This window comes from Anolis carolinensis, chromosome 1, assembly GCF_035594765.1.
Source record: "Anolis carolinensis isolate JA03-04 chromosome 1, rAnoCar3.1.pri, whole genome shotgun sequence".
Taxonomy (NCBI): Eukaryota; Metazoa; Chordata; class Lepidosauria; order Squamata; family Dactyloidae; genus Anolis; species Anolis carolinensis.
In genome coordinates, this window is record NC_085841.1 from 198463349 (window position 1) to 198483645 (window position 20297).

At 38.0% G+C, this 20297-nt stretch overlaps 1 protein-coding gene across 1 annotated transcript in view; it reads right to left on the reverse strand.

Annotated features, from left to right (window-relative positions):
- The window catches only part of col5a2 (collagen type V alpha 2 chain), a 200118-nt gene that overhangs the window by 47723 nt on the left and 132098 nt on the right, over nucleotides 1–20297 (reverse strand). Inside the window, exons 13-21 of the mRNA XM_008117582.3 lie at nucleotides 19132–19185; nucleotides 18965–19018; nucleotides 17406–17450; nucleotides 17177–17230; nucleotides 15510–15554; nucleotides 7377–7430; nucleotides 2724–2822; nucleotides 878–922; nucleotides 688–786 (exon numbers count right to left, since the gene is read on the reverse strand). Coding sequence (XP_008115789.3) covers nucleotides 688–786; nucleotides 878–922; nucleotides 2724–2822; nucleotides 7377–7430; nucleotides 15510–15554; nucleotides 17177–17230; nucleotides 17406–17450; nucleotides 18965–19018; nucleotides 19132–19185 — 549 coding nt within the window. The remainder of the gene's footprint in view (nucleotides 1–687; nucleotides 787–877; nucleotides 923–2723; nucleotides 2823–7376; nucleotides 7431–15509; nucleotides 15555–17176; nucleotides 17231–17405; nucleotides 17451–18964; nucleotides 19019–19131; nucleotides 19186–20297) is intronic.

Below are 20297 nucleotides of genomic sequence, written 5' to 3' on the forward strand. Positions count from 1 at the left end.
CATGCTTATTTTAATATATTTTTTGGTTCAAGGCTAAGATGTAATAAATACTGTTATTCTATGTAATAATCAACTCTGTAGAATTAATGCAGTTTGACACCACTTTAACTGTCATGGCTCAATCCTATGGAATCCTGGGAGTTACAATTTGATGAGGCACCAGTAGAGAAAGGTAAAGACCTTGCAGAACTACAACTCCCATAACTCCATAGCATTAAGTGGTGTTAAACTGCAATATTTTCATAGTGTAGATGTACCAGTGGTTTCTCAAGGTTATCAAATTTTTCTTTTAGCAAATCAGTCCTACAAAGGAGACATCAAATAATGTGAAACTGACAAGGCCCAATGTGTGTATTTATGCCCCAGTTAGGAACCACAAAACCGTGACTAGGAGTTTCTTCCTGGATGCAAATGTATACTTAAGGTCTGGACGTGATCTAGGTCAGCCCTTGAGTCCTAAGAGACTTCAGCTCTCACTTCTAGCATCATCACTCTCTTCTGGTTCTAGGCTCTCTGTCTGTGGCTCAGCCATGATAGGCCTGAATGTAAGAATGACTAGAATCAATCTTACTTCAGTAATTGAATCTGCATTTTATCAGGACTCCGTTACTTCAGGTATTATGCTGGCATGACCGACAACAGTATCTTGATCTTACAGCATTCTCAACATGACGAAAGCATTGTTACCATTTGTCCTCGGATGCCAGGAGGTCCTGTGCTGCCTTGTGGCCCTGTAGAACCAAGTGGGCCTGGTGAGCCATGTGGTCCTGAAGTACCTGGAGATCCCTACAAAATATACACATATGGTTAACAATACATATAGAATGGAAATCATAGTTTTCAAATAAATATGTGTTGGTTTGATTTGATTACTTACTGTTGGCCCTTTAGCACCCATGGACCCATCTGTACCAGGAGCACCCTAAAACAGCATACAGTTATCATTACAACAAGGTAAGACATTAGCGTGCAGACTGCTCCAGTTGTTCTCTATCAAATAACCATTTTTCAAAACACTGGAGACTGGGACATTCTTTACCCTAGCAGCTTTACCAATCACAACTTGGAACACTATCTTTTGTGCTACATAAACTACTTTTATTACATACACCCACACACAAAGAAAATAATGAGTGTTGTGGCACCTTATACTTTATTGTGCTTCAAACTTCCCTGGGGTCCTTTCACACTACACAACTATAGCACTATGGGCATACCTATGCAGGCCCTATAAGGTTGAGTGTTTTCCCCAGACTCTGTGCCCCTGGGATAGAAGATACCCCCACCCAAATGGATAGGGGATTACCCCCTTCCTTCCCCTTGCAAACATCAGCAATGGCAACCAAGGAAAGCCAGGAGCTCATTGAAGTTCCATAGCCACCATTCATAGATTCTAAGCATCTAATGAGGATTCCTGAGTGATGGAAGTAGTTTATGACTTTGACACTTTTTAAGCAGAATTGATAATAATTTAATAATAAATAATACTAAACTTTACTTCTACTCCACCACCATCTCCCCAGGATAAAAACAAGTTATTTTGATTGACATAGCATAGTGCAACATGATGCCCACAGTAAGTCTTCGGACTAATTCGTACAAACCTATGTAAGATCAAGGCTTGCTTTAAAAAACACATCTTTAAGCTGGAACAGAAGGCTTGGAGTGAAGGAGTTAGCCTGATCTCTCTGGGGAGGGCATTCCAGAGCCGGGGCGCCACCATAGAGAAGGCCGTCTCTCTTGTCCCCACCAACCATACTTAAGACGGAGGTGGGACCGAAAGAAGGACCTCTCCAGCAGATCTCAATGCCTGTGCCAGTTCATAGAAGAAGATGCGATCTCGAAGATCTGTTGGACCCAAAGTGTATAGGGCTTTATAGGTAATGACCTGCACTTTGAATTGGACCCAGAAACTTGTCGGGAGCCAATGGAGCTGCTCTAGGAGGGGCGTGGAATGCTCTCTAAAGTTCACCCTGGTTAGTAATCTGGCTGCTGAGCTTTGCACTAACTGCAGTGTCCAAATCATCTTCAAAGGCAGTCCCACGTAGAGCGCATTACAGTAATCCATTCTGGATGTTACTAAGGCATGGACCACTGTGGCCAAGTGGTCACAGGCTTTTTGAGGTACAGTCGCAGCTGGTGCACAAAGTTTTAACTGTGCAAAGGCCCTCCCAGCCACCGCTGACAACTGAGCTTCAACTGACCAGGAGGACCTCTTATAATCTTATCTGGATTAAGCCTCAGGATCCAAGGAGCTTCCCTGGAATTAAGTGGAAATAAGTAATAGAGTTGAGTGTCATCTGTGTAGAGATGCACCCAACTCCAAAACTCTGGATGACCTCACCCAGCGGTTTCATGTAAATGTTGAAAAGCATGGGGGAGAGAATGGAACCTTGCAGGACCACACAGATCAATGGACAGGGGTCTGAGCAGGTGTTCCACAGCATCACCATCTGGGCATGACCCTCCAGGAAGGAGTGTAGCCACTGCAATGCAGTGCCCCCAAGACCCATTCCGGAGAGGCGACCCAGAAGAATACCATGGTCGATGGTATCGAAAGCCACTGAGATGTCCAAGACAACCAGCAGGGACACACTCTCCCTGTCCAGTCCTCTGTGGAGGTCATCCACCAGGGTGACCAAAGTTGTCTCCATTCTGTGATCAGGCCTACTCTTATAGAATGTGCAGTTCACATCCGTTATTTTAGAAACCTAAAAACTTACAGGGAGCCCAGATAATCCTGCAGGACCTGGTTGACCTGTTTCCCCTCTCGGTCCCTGCGGTCCTTCTGGCCCACGTGCACCTGTTGGACCAGCTTCACCCTAGAAAATTTTTTTTAAAAGATTTTGGAAGGAAAATACATTGATTAATTATAGTAGCTACCACTGCCACCAAGTACAGAGCCTCATCAGTTGAACCTTTATTTAAGTGATTCTATTGACACCACTGGTCTCCACTGGAGAGGGGCAACACTACCATTATACAGAATGAAAATGGTTAAAAGCCAGTAGCATTCCCCTTACTTACAATTGCCTCTAAACTATAATATCTACAATTGGTCCTGCTTTCCTAACATATGTTAAAGGATTCTGTCCAGTCTGGTTGCATTCTTTCAGTGCAAAGGGGAGCGTGGGGACATCTTTCCCCTCACTTATGACTGCAAAATGGTTTCGCCCAGATCAGATGAAAATTGTGTCCATCCCTTTATTCATTCCAATTAATATATGCTTGTGCTGCATTGTAGCTTTGTAAGTATGTTTTTATTTTCTATTTTAAAAATATTTAAGAATATGATTAAAACATATCCACTTATAGCAAGTCTTATGGAATCAATGTAACAAATAAAATAATATGTTTATAAAACTATCTATTCAATACTGGGTTTTAACTTTGCTTTTGACAGTGTTTCTTAATACCTAAATGTATATGTTCGTAATACCTAAATGTATATGCCTGTAATAAGTAAACAAATATTTTGAAAATTGTTTATGAAATAATATCCTATCATAAAAACAGTGTGGTCCTTAGTGTACTTCATTATCTTTCTATTGATTTATAATGCTGAGACACTATATATATATATATATATATATATACACACACACACACACACACACACACACACACACACATATATATACAGTAGAGTCTCACTTATCCAACATAAACGGCAGAATGTTGGATAAGCGAATATGTTGGATAATAAGGAGGCATTAAGGAAAAGCCTATTAAACATCAAATTAGGCTATGATTTTATAAATGAAGCACCAAAACATCATGTTAGACAACAAATTTGGCAGAAAAAGTAGTTCAATACGCAGTAATGTAGTAATTACTGTATTTATGAATTTAGCACCAAAATATCACGATATATTGAAAACATTGACTACAAAAATGTGTTGGATAATCCAGAACGTTGGATAAGCGAGTGTTGGATAAGTGAGACTCTACTGTGTGTGTGTGTGTGTGTGTGTGTGTATATATATATATATATATTATATAATCCAAAACTGATCCCCTTTCTTTTCCTGTTTGTTTAGCTCTGCATTTAAAAAGATTATTTAATTCCCTAAATAACTGCACTGACTAATGCTGGGTTATTGTTTAGTGCAAACTGCCAACTGTAAATACAACATAAAACCTCTGCTGGAATGACTAGCCTGTATACTGTTTCTCTCCAAGGTCACAGTTACCAGATGTTTTAAAAACTTCCGGCCAGGGAAAAGTTTAATTTATCTTAGCTTGGAAATGTACTTTATGCATGACAGCTTGTAGAATCCCCCAGCCCACATGGCACAGAACCAGAGATATAAATCTTTACTCTTATCTGGAGAACAGTCTTCCATGTGTTGTTATATTAACCCATTCTAATATATTGTGCATCTTAGTCTATCATTACATTAATAACAGAACTATGAAGGAAAGGAAAGCAATCTCCAACTGACTATATTTGGAGCCAAACAAAACAAGGAAGTACTAGAAGAAGAAATTTGACCCAAAAGTATTAAAATGATACAGCATTTAAAAAAATGAGTTGTTACTTTTCCAGTTCTTCTAGCCAAAAGGAAAACCTTTCGCATGCTGTACTTTAAAAAAAAATTGAATGTGGGCAAAGAGCTAATTCCAACTCTGCATGACAACAGATCTATACAACACCATATAAATGAGTAAAATCTTGGCTGTTTGGCTTTTTCTGCTATACATTACTCTGTGGCACAGAGTTCAAGCACAGTGCCAACTCTCATTAAAATGAATTGTACTTCCAGCTGTTTAGGCTCCTTAAGAGATGTTAAAACTAATTCTAACCAACTAAATGGCATCTCCAGCCATAAAAATGATCTATGAATATTATAACATGGCATACTTAAGGATATTACTAATTGCATGCTACTTATTCATTTGTGCCATGTCAATCTTACCATTATTATTATCTCAAAATTAGCAGCCTCAGTGTGTTCTCATATCGAAGATACCTGTATAACCTTTGAGCTGTTCATACGGCGTACTTGGAAATATTCCTTTTAAAATCTGTAACTCCCAGAATTACCCAGTCCACAGGGACCACATTTAAATTTGGCGTAACTTTTACAGTCACATATTTTACTATTGGATGATTTGCACAACCGCTTTAGTGGGGAACGAATGCCTTTTTCACACTAACAAAATTCCCATATTTACTCAAATATAATGTAAAATTGATTGTAATGCACACCTCAATTTTGAAGGTGTGTATTGCAAAAAATATTTGTTGTTGAATGCAATGAGCTGCTTCCCCTTTTTCCTGTTGGCTGTTCTGCTGCCTGCCTTAGAATGGCCAGCAGGCAAGGGGAAGCCATACACCTCCATCATCCAGATGAACAGATGAACAACAGCTTCCTCACAAGGTCTTCAAAACCAAAGGTGAGTTTTTGAAGGCCCCATGAATGGGGCCAGTTGAGAAGCCATGCCCTTTCATCAGGCTGAGGTCAGTGAATTTGAGAGGTGCAGGTGGGTTTACATGCACAATTCTAATGTGTCACTGAATCTAATACGCACTTCACTTTTGGCTATGTTATTTAATCAAAAAAGTCAACATTAGATTGGAGTAAATAAAGGGCATTTTTAAATAGCTTCCCGATGTGCACTGCCAGTGCCCAACTGATCCTTTGTCCCTCCTCCCACAGGTCAGAGTGGTTAACTTAAGAAAAATGTTACATTAGAAGCAGGACACCAAACAAGCCAACAATCAGAAACCAGGCAACAATAAACCATGGTTTCCAGGGGACCAACACATCAACAAACCAAGAATATTACATTGGGCATAATGCTAAGTTTTTCCATCCTGGTTATTTTGGCCCATGAGTGGTCTTCCAGAGATAGTTGGACTTCAACTTTCATCAGTCCTAGTCAGTGCTAGAGATGGTGAGGCATGATGGAAAGTGTAAATTAACAATACTGGGGGGCATGGGAGTGGTTTAGCCTTTTCTGTTGACAAAACCACTAAGCAGGTTGCAATAAGACAGCATGAAGCAAAAAAAAAAACCCCCGCAGAATTCTCCACAATTTTATTTTATTAGGGTATGTGAACACAATATAGTTTCTACTGCTTGACACAAAGAGCAACAATGGTTCATCTATATTTGCAAGTATCAAATAAGGGAGCTGTCATTAAAAAGGGCATTCTGTCTATCTAATCCATTCCAAAAAGGCAGAATTCTCATTTAAATCAGACTTCAGGATTTTTAAAAACAAAATTTTTTCAAAATAAATTTCAAGCTTTCTTAACATTAATGATTGGGTATTAACAGGAAAATAAACTTGAAAAAAACACACGCATGAACAGAAATTGTATCAAAAACTTAAATCTATATTAAAAGCGTTCGGAATAGAATTAAACAAAGACGACAACAATGTCTTATATGTAACGTACAGCAAATATGGTACAATTGGCTCATTTCCAACCCCTACTTCCCCACCCCCAAATATTCTAAAAACTGCTTTGATCCCTGATTAATCTAGCTGCTCATGTTGTCCCTTATTTTCCTCTCTTTGGGCAAGTAGAAGAGAATGCTAATGTGAGAAATCTTTAACCCTCCAGCTGTTTTGAGCTGCAATTTCCATAAAGAATTTGAAACATCCATTCTGCCTGGAGTTTCTGGGAGCTGAAATCTAAAACATCTGTAGGAACAAAAGTTTGCACTGGGAAACCCCACAGTTAATATATGAGGTAGCTTCAATTGAATACAGAAAGTAAAAGGAGGTACAGAAGGTATAGAAGGTCACCTTTACAGTGATCAAAAAAGGATTTGTGAACAACTTTTCTATTGCAGGGAGACTAGTCAAAATAGTGACTATCCACAACGCAAGGACAAACCTCACCAAGCCAAATGATTAGATCTAGATCAAAATTCAACTAAAAAGGGGGATATATTATTGATGTCCTTATGTATAATTGAAATCTAATTTCCATGTATGGTTGGTTTTGAACAGTTAGGATAAACTCTTAAGTAAATTTACTTATAATAAGATGCATAATAGATTTTTACTTTTTTAACTGATTTTACACTTTAAAATGCTGTTTTGATATTAAATTTCTTCAATTGTGTTTAACTTTTAACTAACAGGCTTTTAAGTTTTATCTCACAGGAGGAGAGCAGAGTTTCTCAAACTGTGCTCCCCCAGCTGTTTTGGACTTCAGCTCCCACAATTCCTAACCTTAAACTGGCAAACTGGCTGGGATTTCTGGGAGCTGAAGTCCAAAACATTTGGAGATGCACAATTTGGAAAACACTGCATTAGAGAATGAAATATTCAGTGTCCACATTAGAGAATGACAGGCATAAGAATGGGGAAAGAATTCCTGATAGAATCATTTTCCTTTAAAGAAAATACCTTACCTTCATGCCAGGGACACCTGGAAAACCTGCCGAACCAGGTATACCAAGGGGGCCCTAAAACAAGGAGACAGTGAGCAGAATGGAGTAAGATAACATGAAATCGATAGAATACGAGTCACATATTAAGAAGGAAGAATGAATCAGAAGCATATTTGAAATTATTCTAGATCTGTCATCCAGTATATAACTTCTATTTTTTCAGTGCTTTTCTTGATATATAATAACATGATGAAAACGGTTCATCTATCGATATATCAACTGGGCCCTGTATCATTCATCACAATTTCTCTATTCTTTTCATACCATCCAACATGAAACAAGCAATCTTTGGTACATCTCCTGAGTAGCTCACTTCAACATGAGAGGTTTGGGGGGGGGGGAAGTTCATGTTTCCAGCTTTCATTATTGGAGAAAATTCATGTCTGAAGCACTAATGAAATGGATGAAACAGTAACTGAGCCCATGTCTAACTGCTACCCTTCCAAGTTCATATGGCAGCTGGGTCAGTTGTGGCTGGTTCCACTTTGAAACTATCCCAGTTGTTTCCATGGGTCCAAAGTCAAGGCAGAATCTAAATTCTGTGCTAGAATTCAACTTTGGCTAACACAGGATAAGGCTGCATTAAGGTGGCCTTTCTCTGCACTATCCCACATTAGCTTCATGTAGTGTTTGGCTACCACAAGGCTAATCCAGCTCTACACTGACCAAAGCAGTCAGTTTAAATGTGACCCTAGTCTTCAAGAGTTCTAGTCCAACTACTGAACCACTAGTTCTTAATGTATATGCATATGTAATAATGAGCCCCGGTGGCAAAGTGTGTTAAAGCACTGAGCTGGAGAATGAAAGGTCCCAGGTTCAAACCCCGGGAGCGGAGTGAGCAGCCGCTGTTAGCTCCATCTCCTGCCAACCTAGCAGTTCAAAAACATGCCAATGTGAGTAGATCAATAGGTACCGCTCCGGCAGGAAGGTAACGGCACTCCATGCAGTCATGCCGGCCACATGACCTTGGAGGTGTCTACGGACAACACCGGCTCTTCGGCTTAGAAATGGAGATGAGCACCAACCCCCAGAGTCAGACATGACTGGACTTAATGTCAGGGGAAACCTTTACCTTATATATAATAATATTCCGATTTTTAATCTTCCTCATCAATAAGATGTATCTTGATGCATCTTGACTTGCTATGTTTTATTCATTTTAATTTTTATAGATTTGTTTTTAAAAAAATCCAGACTTTCTGTAATAATGCAATATTTTCGGCAAAATATGCTTCATTTTCACTATGTGTAATATTATATGCAAAAATAATGTCTCCTGTCTCTTGGAGAAAATATATATTTGTGTAAAAATAGTATTCTCTTTAAAAAGGGCCAAATTTCAAAAACATATTAGAAGTGCATGACCTAGAGCAGTGGTTCTCAACCTGTAGGTCCCCAGGTGTTTTGGCATACAACCCCCAGAAACCCCAGCTGTCAGTATATCTGAGAGTTGAAGGTCAAAACATCTGGGGACCCACAGGTTGAGAACCACTGACCTAGAAGGTGCCCTCCTGGGGGAGGGGATAAAACTTTTGAAATGTTGTATTCCTGTGTGTAGGGATAAAAGAAGTAAAGACAGTTTTCTCCTCATGTTTTTTGCATTATGCTTTCTTCTATATATAGGAAAATCAACAGAAACATTGCTATATCTGTAAGTGACAGTATTAGAAACACTAGAAATAGTAGTAAAACTGTGAGCACTACAGATAACTTATAAGCTGATGATGAGCAGGCCAATCCTGAATGTGTTCATTATTTGTTCACAGCTTCATATATTTCAAATATTGTAACAATAACAACAATACCAACACCACAATCGTTCATGTACATGTTTTCTACAGAGAAAACTTTTATACCAATATACGTTTCCTCAAACATAACACTTTATTATGAATTTTATTCTCACATTCACTGACTAAATCAATAACACTCGTACCCATAGCGAACTAACCTATGGCTGTACGTTAGTCATTGAATTTTGCTATTATTATGTTATAAACCCCCCTGGGGTACTGTATTTATATATTAACTGTATATAAATACAGTAAATAAATAAATAATAAAGCTGCCAAGATGTTAACAATGTTGTGAGGTCTGGCCAGCTAGTAAAAAATGCCACAATCCTTCAATCAATAGTGATGAACCAAAGGAGACTGTTATCCTATGTCTCTTTTTCACATACTGCCACAGAACTGCCTGTGATCTTCTTGCCTGATATACAATGGAAAGACTTCTGTTGGATTATGTCATGTTTTCTGCACCTCAAGAGATTGCTTGTATGTCTAGACAATTTTGGGGCAATGGCACACAGAGATCGTAAACATTTGCTATCACTTCAGCAAGTTCACTTTTTCCCAGTGACTTTTTTCCCGGCTTGGCATTCTCCTATAGTACAAGATACACGCACTCTATAAAACAGCTGCAGTCAGTTTCAGAAACTATTCATGATGAGAACATAACTTGGCATCTGATGTTATTTAACGGGTCACTGCAACAGTTGAGTATCATAAATAAATATATGAGTGTTCTAACACTCAAGGAGCCCTGCGTGTGCACTTCCTCTGAGAGTGAAAGAGATCAGTAACTCTAAGATTTAAAGATACCCAAAAGGATTTAGGACAACAACCTCTAACATAATAAGTTCCCCTGGCTCACTCCTAAATAATTCAGTGCCATGGGATTTTGACCAACTGAGATCTAAGAAGATGTTATCTAGTATATAGCACATGGCTTGCCCTGAATGAATGAAATAGAGTGGCAGGAAACCTGAACAAATACACTCTACATTGCAATATCCCACTTACCCAACATACAGTAGAGTCTCACTTATCCAACGTTCTGGATTATCCAACGTATTTTTGTAGTCAATGTTTTCAGTACATCATGATATTTTGGTGCTAAATTTGTAAATACAGTAATTACTACATAGCATTACTGTATATTGAACTACTTTTTCTGTCAAATTTGTCATATAACATAATGTTTTGGTGCTTAATTTGTAAAATCATAACCTAATTTGATGTTTAATAGGCTTTTTCTTAATCTCTCCTTATTATCCAACATATTCGCTTATCCAACGTTCTGCTGGCCCGTTTACGTTGGATAAGCGAGACTCTACTGTAGTTGTGAAACCTATACAGTGTGCTTAAGATCCAAAGGTGTATTTCTGTAGCCAATTGTTTACTCTCATATCCAATCCCTGGGGAAAAAACTGGGACTTTCTTCTCTATACTATGCAGCTTTCCATAACACTAAAAACCGTCTAGAGGAATAGGATGAAGTAAACTTTCCAACAAAATTATAGAAGTCAGGAAAGCCATAATATTTATAGTACAGCTTATAGCAATGTTTGCTTATACATAAAGAAGAAAAATAATTACATATTAATCAACATAAATTCCACAAATTGGAGGAGCTATATATCAGTCTAGATAACTTATCTTAAGCTTTCCAAAGTAGATTAGGAAGCAGTCTAAAATGGGCTTTGTGTATGAACTGCTGTAGTAACAGATATTCTATGCAAGTCATATATTAACAAAGGGGACACACATACTTTCCTTAACATAAATAAGTTTGTTGTGAATTATTATAAATACAGTTGTTTTGTACGAGGCAAACACATTCTGACATGCTCAGCTTCATCAATGGTTGATAGATAAGAAAGAAAAAACACTCCTTTATAGGTGACAGAATAAAGAGTTTACCATGCTAGGTAGCAAACAATTGTTAATTTATGCTGTTGCCTGCTGGGCTCGCCTTTGTTTTGTTAGTTGCTTCATTCAAAGTCAGGCATTACTTTTTTTCAGTTGCTTGGAATTTCCAGACATACACAACTGAACCCTGACACTTTATTTTGCCATGAGCATACCTATCAATTACCAAAGAGCTCTTGGTCCTCATTAAACTCCAGTCCCACAGGATGCTGTCATGGTAATTAAAGTGGAATATAGCACTATAAAAGAAAAGTGTGACAGGGCTCTCAATCTAGCACCACCATTGTAGAATACTGTATATCCTCATGTATAGCCTGCCTCATGTAAAAGTTGAGGAAAGTTTTCATGACTAAAAATTTTGGATTTTGATATGACCCATGAATAAGTCAAGAGCCATTCCACGGAGAGGGGAAAGCACCAATGCTGACTCAGCATTGTGGAGGCTCCTTCTTTGGAGGCTTTTAAGCAGAGGCTGGATGGCCATCTGTCGGGGGTGCTTTGAATGCGATTTCCTGCTTCTTAGCAGGGGGTTGGACTGGATGGCCCATGTGGTCTCTTCCAACTCTACTATTCTATGATTCTATGATTCTATGATTCAGCAAGCCATAGTGGCCATCACTATTTTCCCACCCAGACATTCAAAAGGGCGAGAAGTCATGACAGAATAGAGAAAGTGGGGGGGGGGGGGGTGTCAGTGCTTCTTTTAGAGTCTTCTTGTGTGAAGTAGAGTTTCACTTATCCAAGCTAAACGGGCCGGCAGAAGCTTGGATAAGTGAATATCTTGGATAATAAGGAGGGATTAAGGAAAAGCCTATTAAACATCAAATTAGGTTATGATTTTACAAATTAAGTACCAAAACATCATGTTATACAACAAATTTGACAGAAAAAGTCGTTCAATCCGCAGTAATGTTATGTTGTAATTACTGTATTTATGAATTTAGCACCAAAATATCACGATATATTGAAAACATTGGCTACAAAAATGGCTTGGATAATCCAGAAACTTGGATAAGCGAGGCTTGGATAAGTGAGACTCTACTGTACTTGCAATTTACCATTCTACTCAGATAAGGGATGATTCCTTTTTTATTAGAGTTTAGGTACAGCACTCACTGACCCATGGATATGTTGACCCAGGTTTTGGGTTTGTTTATTTATTTATTTATTTATTTGAGTCGATTTTTAACCCCGTTTTTCTCCCACACCAAGACGAGACTCAAAGCGACTTACAATACAATAAGAACATACAAAGTAAAAAATTAAAACAGAATAAAAGCCGATAAATTCCTTATTGAAACCTGATTATCTAAAACGGTCAGTGATAAAACTCTATTTACAAATATAACATACATATTTAAAACCATTAATTAACCCCATTGGGAGACAAGTTCCCGTACTCTTGGATCTAGAGAGACCCGTGTTCCATCTACAATTTTAGTTTCCCCCAAAGGCTTGATTCTTTTAAATAAAATTTCTAAATTTATACATGTGCATATACGATAATTATAAGTTTTTTCTTTTCTATTCTATTTTTCTCTGATTATTGTTTTAGAGTGCTTTAAAATATATTTAAAATAGCCTTAGAACATGCCTTAGTCAGCTGTGTACACACTATTAATGAATCAGAGGCCCCTTCCACACTGCTCCTATAGCCCAGGATCTGATCTAAAATTATTTTCTTACCCCAGATTATCTGGCAGTGGAGACTCATATAATCCATTTTAAAGCAGATAATTTGGGATCAAATCCTGGGGTATAGGGCAGTGTAGAAGGGGTGATAGATTTTCAGGATCATCTGCTGTGCATCTGAAAATTTAACAAACTGAAGACCAGATTTAAGAAGAACCTGGTGCGTCAAAAATAAATGATAGTGTCAAGGGCTTTCATAGTTAACATCCACTGCCTCCCTTCCTCTCTCTGCAAGATATATTAAGGGGGTACAAGTTTTCGCGGAAAGGAAGGACAATGAGGATATGTTCCAACAAAAGCACAGCAGTGACAAATTAGTTCCCTAGATACTTAGCTGAAGTAGGGAAAGGTGGGTATTTAATGTAGTCAGCCCTTTATATCACAGATTCTGTACCCACAGATTCAACCCTGTTTATAGCTTCAAAATATCCTATTCTTCAAAAAGCCTTGATTTGGCTTTTTAATATAAGAGATGCCATTTTATCAATGTATATAATGGTATACATTGTATGTATTGTATACAATGTATAGAATACATTTTGTCAATGTATATAATGCCAATGTATATAATGGTATCCATAGATTTTTATTTCCACAGAAAAGGTGTGAAGGCTCTGGAACCAAAGCCCGGTAGAAGCCAAAAGCCCATGGTAAGTTCATTTTTTATAAGAATTCATCTCAAAACTTGTAAATGTTCTCACATTTAGCATGGAATTTGAGATCAGAAAGTGTGAATGTAAGATAAACCAAAGCCAATATACTTGTCTCTCCGGTCCCTGCATTTTGAGGGCCTTTGGATTTAAATATCTCTGTAATTCAATCAGAGCTGTCAGCTCTTTTTTCTAATATGCTCATCACTAAAATATATCTTGAGTATATCCTGACATAGAACATAGGAGTCAATTACTTTTTTTTGGTAACTCACATGGCCTGACTTGCCAACATACCTATCCATTCATCTATGTGATAAGCAATTAGAAGTGTATATAGAGAAACCTTGCAAAATACATTTTTTTAAGGAAGTAGACAGGATTGAATGTCATGTGTTCAGATTCAGGGAGAATTTTTTTATCATGTCAGAAGCAATTTGAGAACATATTGCAAGTCACTTCTGGTGAGAGAGAATTGGCTGTCTACAGAGATGTTGCCCAGGGGACACCTGGATGTGTTATCATCCATCCTGCTGGCTGTGTTACCATGTCCCCGCAAGCTAGGGCTGACAGACAAGAATTCAGCTCATCTCGAGGATTCAAACTAGCAACCTTCAGGTCAGCAACCCAACCTTCAGATTAGAAGTCCAGCCAGCACAAGTGTTTAACCCATTGCGCCATCACAAGAGGAAATTAGGGCAGTTATTCTGAATAGGTAATTCAGAATAGGTGCCTTCCAGTCTTTCCACACAATGTGGGAACATATTTCTATCCATTGCACAAAGCTGGGGAAGAAAAATATGTGTCTGTCTATTCTATTCATAATGGTGATGGAGAATGAGCCCTTAATGCATCCCATAAACAAAATCTGCAGGATGTGTTCTTACTTACTACTATTTATTGGTGCACCATTTGCAGAACACCTGTCCCCCAGCCCCATCTCAAGCAACTAGAACTGACCATCAACATGATTAATTTTTTAATCATATTTCTGTTTAAAGTTATCCGTTTTGAAATTTGAAATTGAAATATTTTATAATTGTATTATTGCATTTTACTGTTTTTATTAAATATTTATTGTGCACCACTGAGATCTTGTGAAGGAATTGTGAGTTATAAGTATCCATTAAATAAGTAAAGTACAATGAAATCACTTCCAAGTTTAAAATATTGAAACTTCAGAGAACAAAAAAAAATCAGAGGTTTGGTTACTGTGAGCCATCTTAACTCTTTTATAATGAAAAATCAGTAAATCACTTGTCAAAATGCAATTCATTCTTGTCACTTCTGTATAGAGCAGTGGACCTCAACCTGTGGGTTCCCAGATGTTTTGGCCTTCAACTCCCAGAAATCCTAACAGCTGGTAAACTGACTGGGATTTCTGGGAGTTGTAGGCCAAAATACCTGGGGACCCACAGGTTGAGAACAGCTGCTATAGAGCTTTTTTTAACTTTGGGGGGGGGGGGGGGTTGGAAGAGTCCCTTCCTTGCAATCAGATGGGTCAAACCTTTTATTGGCAAGAATAATGTTTTAAAATAAATATTTTATTTTATTTAATGAGATATGTGCTGCCCCAAAATGGTGAAAATGTCTGAGCTTAATTTGGTTGTATCCAACATTTGGGCAAGGATGGCAAATCCAAGTGCAAAGGAGAGATCATGTCTTTTTAGTGTGCATCATACATACATACATACATACATACATACACATGCAATCCTCATATCTATACAATGTAATGCCTGAACCAGGAAGCAAGCAGGAACACAGTACTAGAAAAGGGCAGGTAGAACTGTAATCCAGTCCTGCTCTATGTAACTAGCAGGTAAATTTGGCCTTTCCACCTAGGGTCCATTGTACTCAACCTGTACCATACCTTAATCAGAAGCAATCTCTAGAAGCTTATTTTCAAGAGCACAGTATTAAAAAATATGAAAAGTGCTACAAATATATAAACATTTCAAACTTATTTAAACAAAATGTGATCTCACAAAAATACTGGGGGGGGGGGGATGACAGAAAGGCAGAAAGAATATACTTACCATTGGCCCTGGCTTTCCTGGCATACCATGAGAACCGCGACCTCCCTAATAATGCAAAACACACAGACGCACTTAGTTAAGTTACTAAAAATTCATAAAAATATCGATCCCATTTTGTAAAGAAACTGCAGTGACCCTATTGTTTCCATATGTTATTTGTTTCTATTACCAATGAATTTCACCAATCAATGAAAAAATGAGGGAAAAGACATAATTTGCTCAAATATTTGGTGCAACTCCCATTTAAAAGATGGAAGAAGCTTTTTCTATGCCAGACCAATCATGGATCTCTTCAGACCTCATTTCAGGCAAGTAAAGCGAGCCCCAAAAACAAGAAACCATAGACACTGGCATTAGCATCATTTGAAAATGCATTGCCAAGATACACAGATTAGAGGAAGGGCAGAGAAATCAATTCTGATAAGTTAAAATATAGTTCAGAACTAGGGTTATTATGGATCCACTGTCTGAGATTCCAGAGTGGGAACCAGAGAACCTGTAGCAATGGAAGGCAACCTTAAAAACCATTCAATACATTTTAAACAAACAAAAAGCAAACAATCAAATAGAAGAAAGAAAGAAAGAAAGAAAGAAAGAAAGAAAGAAAGAAAGAAAGAAAGAAAGAAAGAAAGAAAGAAAGAAAGAAAGAAAGAAATTTCAAGGCATAAACCTGAGACCAACATGTTTAAAGAAGTGGTCCTCAACCTGTGGGTCCCCAGGTGTTTTGGCCTACAACTCCCAGAAATCCCAGCCAGTTTACCAGCTGTTGGGATTTCTGGGAGGCAAAGGCCAAAACATCTGGGGACCCATAGGTTGAGAGCCACTGGCTTAAAGAAACAACATTTGAGAGGAGGTGCTCTAATTTAGTACTTTGATGCCAATACTATGTTCTGCACAGAAAATGCTATTTTCACCATAAAACAACTAGTTGTAAATTTTGCACAGAATGTCCAAAATTTATCTATGCTGAGTTTTTAAGGACTTCTTGCAGTAGAAAGAATATTGTCAAAATTATTCATTGCTTCCTTCAAGAAGAAACATAGGGTACATTGATACTGACCATTAAATGCAGTTTCAAACAAATATTTTAAAAAGTAGTGTTGTTGAACCTATAATTACACAGGAAATCCTGGAACCAGTTTGAGGCTTGGATAGGGATTACACAAACTAAAAAGTATTGATGCACATTAAAGGCTTTCTTTTGTATACTTTTGTGGGAGTTTGTTGTCTGGCATTAAACAGTTGGTGTAAATGGGCATATGTTAACCCAGATATAAGCCTTGCTGATTTCAACAAGGCCTACTTGTACCTTTTGATTGTAAAGTATTGCAGCAATGTGCATATTTATTTGGAACAGTGGAAAGGCATATGGAATGTAAGATGACATGTGTACATTTTCTTACCCATGGCCTGCTGTATAGTTCAGTGAGATTCAAATTAATTTCAGCCAATTACAGATTTTTTTGGTTTACATTACTAGGAGAAAGAGACTAGAACCTGGTGAAGTTATTTGAAAGAACAGTAATTGTTTTAAGAACCAGCTTTTCACAAAATGGGATTAAAAAAAGAAAGAAGCTAAACTCAGCACTATAGATAGAGAAATTAGATTAGATTAGATTAGTTAGGCTAGTTCTACCTAAATTATTGCACTTTAAGAATCCACTTACTGGAGCACCTTGTGGTCCTATCCTTCCTCTTTCTCCAGCCATTCCTCGAGGACCCTGCAAGCAACAAAGCAAGTAGAAAGGACAAAGTTAAACAACAAGTGGAGATCAAGTGGGAAATAGCATCTATATTTAAGAAATTATACATTCCTTAAGACTCTAGCTGCTATGTTACAGCAATAAATATACTTTCCAGCATGGTGGAGAGAAAAAAGGTATGCGTGACACTCACCATAGGACCAGTTAAACCCATTTGACCTGGTGGGCCAGGTTCACCCTAGAAATTGAATAAAATCAAATAAAATGGTAAATAAAATTATATTTAAATTTTTAAAATTTAGTTTAAGTGTCAGGAGAAAACTAAACTCCTTAGCAGTAGTCCCACTAACCACGCAGTAATGAATTCACATGCTTTCAAAATAGCTCTACAGCAAGGATAAGAAATCTCAGTCCCTGAGACCACATTTGGTCTCCTGGGCTTTCCCAGAAGACAACCGTCTTTTGTAGATTATACTATAATTTGATGGTTTTCTCGATTAGCCAAAAGTTTACAATTTGTCTGATGTTAAAGTGTGCTAGTAGTTTTTGATATCATACCTTACTCTTTAGGATTGTCTGCACTACATAAGTGAAAATCACTTAATACTAGAGATGTGCAAAAAAAAAATTCTTAGTTTCATTTGTGCTATCGACCATTCATCTACACAAAACAAATGACAACATTTGTGTAGGAAACGAGAGGTGAGACAAAACTGAAAGCCGCACAGTCATCGTGCTTGCTTTTGTTTTCCTTTCATTTTGGCCCCTTAAGAATAAGCAGGTACTGACAGAGGGCTGCTTTCCCATTATTGCTGATGTGCACCAATGGGTGTTAATAATAATATTAATATAAATATTGATAGTTATTCTGGGACCCTAAGCTGAGTCTGGGAGAGGGGTGCCTCCCCATCACATCTGATGTGAGCCAATGGGTCTTACTAATATATACACACAACGATAGCTACTCTGGGACTCTAAGCTGAGTCCAGGAGAGGAGTGCCTCCCCATGACAGCTGATGTGTGCCAATGGGTGTTAATAGTGATATTAATAATATTAATAGTACTCTGGGGAAGACCCAAATGTTTTAAAAGTTGGTGGGCTAAAAGATATAAAAATGGCCTCTGTGTGTGGCGATTTTCACCCCTCTAGCCCAAAACCTGAGGGAAGGGTGAGCCTTGGAAGTCCTCCCATTGCTGACAATGGCACGAACATGTTTTTCATTAGCCAGATGAAAAATTGTGTTATATAGGCAGCCCATTTCATTAGCGGGAACCAAATACGAAAATGCGATGACACAAATGAAACTACACAAAATGAATAGCAATTCCATACAAAAGCACAACACTACTTAATACCACTCCATATAATCTCCATAAACTACAGCCAGAACTGTTCATTATTTGAAATGCTCCTGAATGGTTCAAGAAGGGCATAAACACTGAAGAAAAGTCACCCAACACAATTTGCTGCTTGTGGCAGAGGGAACGACAAAGGCTATCATCAACATTTGGGCAATGCCATTATTAGCAATGTAGATAAAGGCAATTAAAATGACTGGTCAATGTGAAAGAAATAGTATCAGATGTTAGGCTTTGCTGAACTTCGGAAAGACAGAGACATTGCCAAATCTGATGGCAGACCACAACTTCCATATATCCTTAGGCAACCTGGCTAAATTTTGACACATCAAACTCCTAACACCAGAAACATGCAATTTAGTTCTAACTTCACTTATCCACAAAAAAATTTACCTTAGATCCAGTGGCTCCAATTTCACCTTTAGGGCCTTCTAGACCTTTATGTCCCTGTAACATAAATGCAACAAATTGAGAGATTGATGAATATAGCAAGAGTGGGAGGAAAAGGAGGAAAGAAAGAAGGATGCTTAGAATGAAAACTCATATTGACTCATCCTTACCCTATGGCCCTTTAGTCCTGGAAGACCAGGTGCACCAGGAAAACCTCGAGCACCCTGAAACAGGAAGAAACAGGAAGAAACAGTTACATATGTGATAAAGATGTAAATATCTATGTCACTTCATATTTCTCAGAATTCTCCAGGGTTATCATTCAGGTACAAACTTTTTACATCACTGTGGCTCTTTAGTTCATAAAGCCCACTTTGGTTTGCACAGTTTAGCTATGTCTCTACATCAGTGGTTCTCAACCTGTGGGTGCCCAAGTGTTTTGGCCTACAACTCCCAGAAATCCCTGCCAGTTTACCAGCTGTTAGGATTTCTGGGAGTTGAAGGCCAAAACATCTGGGGACCCACAAGTTGAGAACTATTGCTTTACATGGTTTCAGCAAAGGGCTCTGACTTAAAGATGACAGATATTGAACACAGGAGCTTTCACATACAACACATGTACAGTCAGCCCTACATATCTACAGGCTCAACCAATGATGGCTCACATTTTTTTTAAGTTCCAAAAAGCAAACCTTTAGTGAGTGGCAAGCACTACACTCTTATGTAGGCTTGCTCTGCTTTATAATAATAATAATAATAATAATAATTTTATTCTTATATCCCGCCCCATCTCCCCGGAGGGACTCGGGGCGGCTTACATGGGGCCATGCCCAGACACGACAGCACAAATCAGATAAAACATTAAACTGAGCAGTAAAACTTTAACATGATTAAAAACAGTCATAAAAGTCAATATAGACAATAATATTAAAATCCCGATTTGGGTCAAAAAGTGCTTTAGCACTTTTTCCATAATAAATATGCAATAATAAAAATGAATAAGTGTTCATGTTAAAATAAATATAGCAATATATTCTGATCTGGTGTTCTCTGTTTCATTCAGTCTGATAATAAAAAATAAGACTTCTGGAAACATCATGGTAGAGTAAGCTCATCTTTTCTGATGACTGGGATGAGAGGAGATGCAAAAATGCTGATTAACGTCCATAAGTAAGAAATGACTATTTTGTACACCTCTGATAAGGGGCAAATCATGGTTTCCTTGAGACCACCAACCTGGACCCAATGGAACACAAACAGAAACATCGGGGACTAGTCTGCCATCAGGCCATACCCTGTTTTTGCCATCAGGCCTATATAAGGCTTGGGAGTAAAA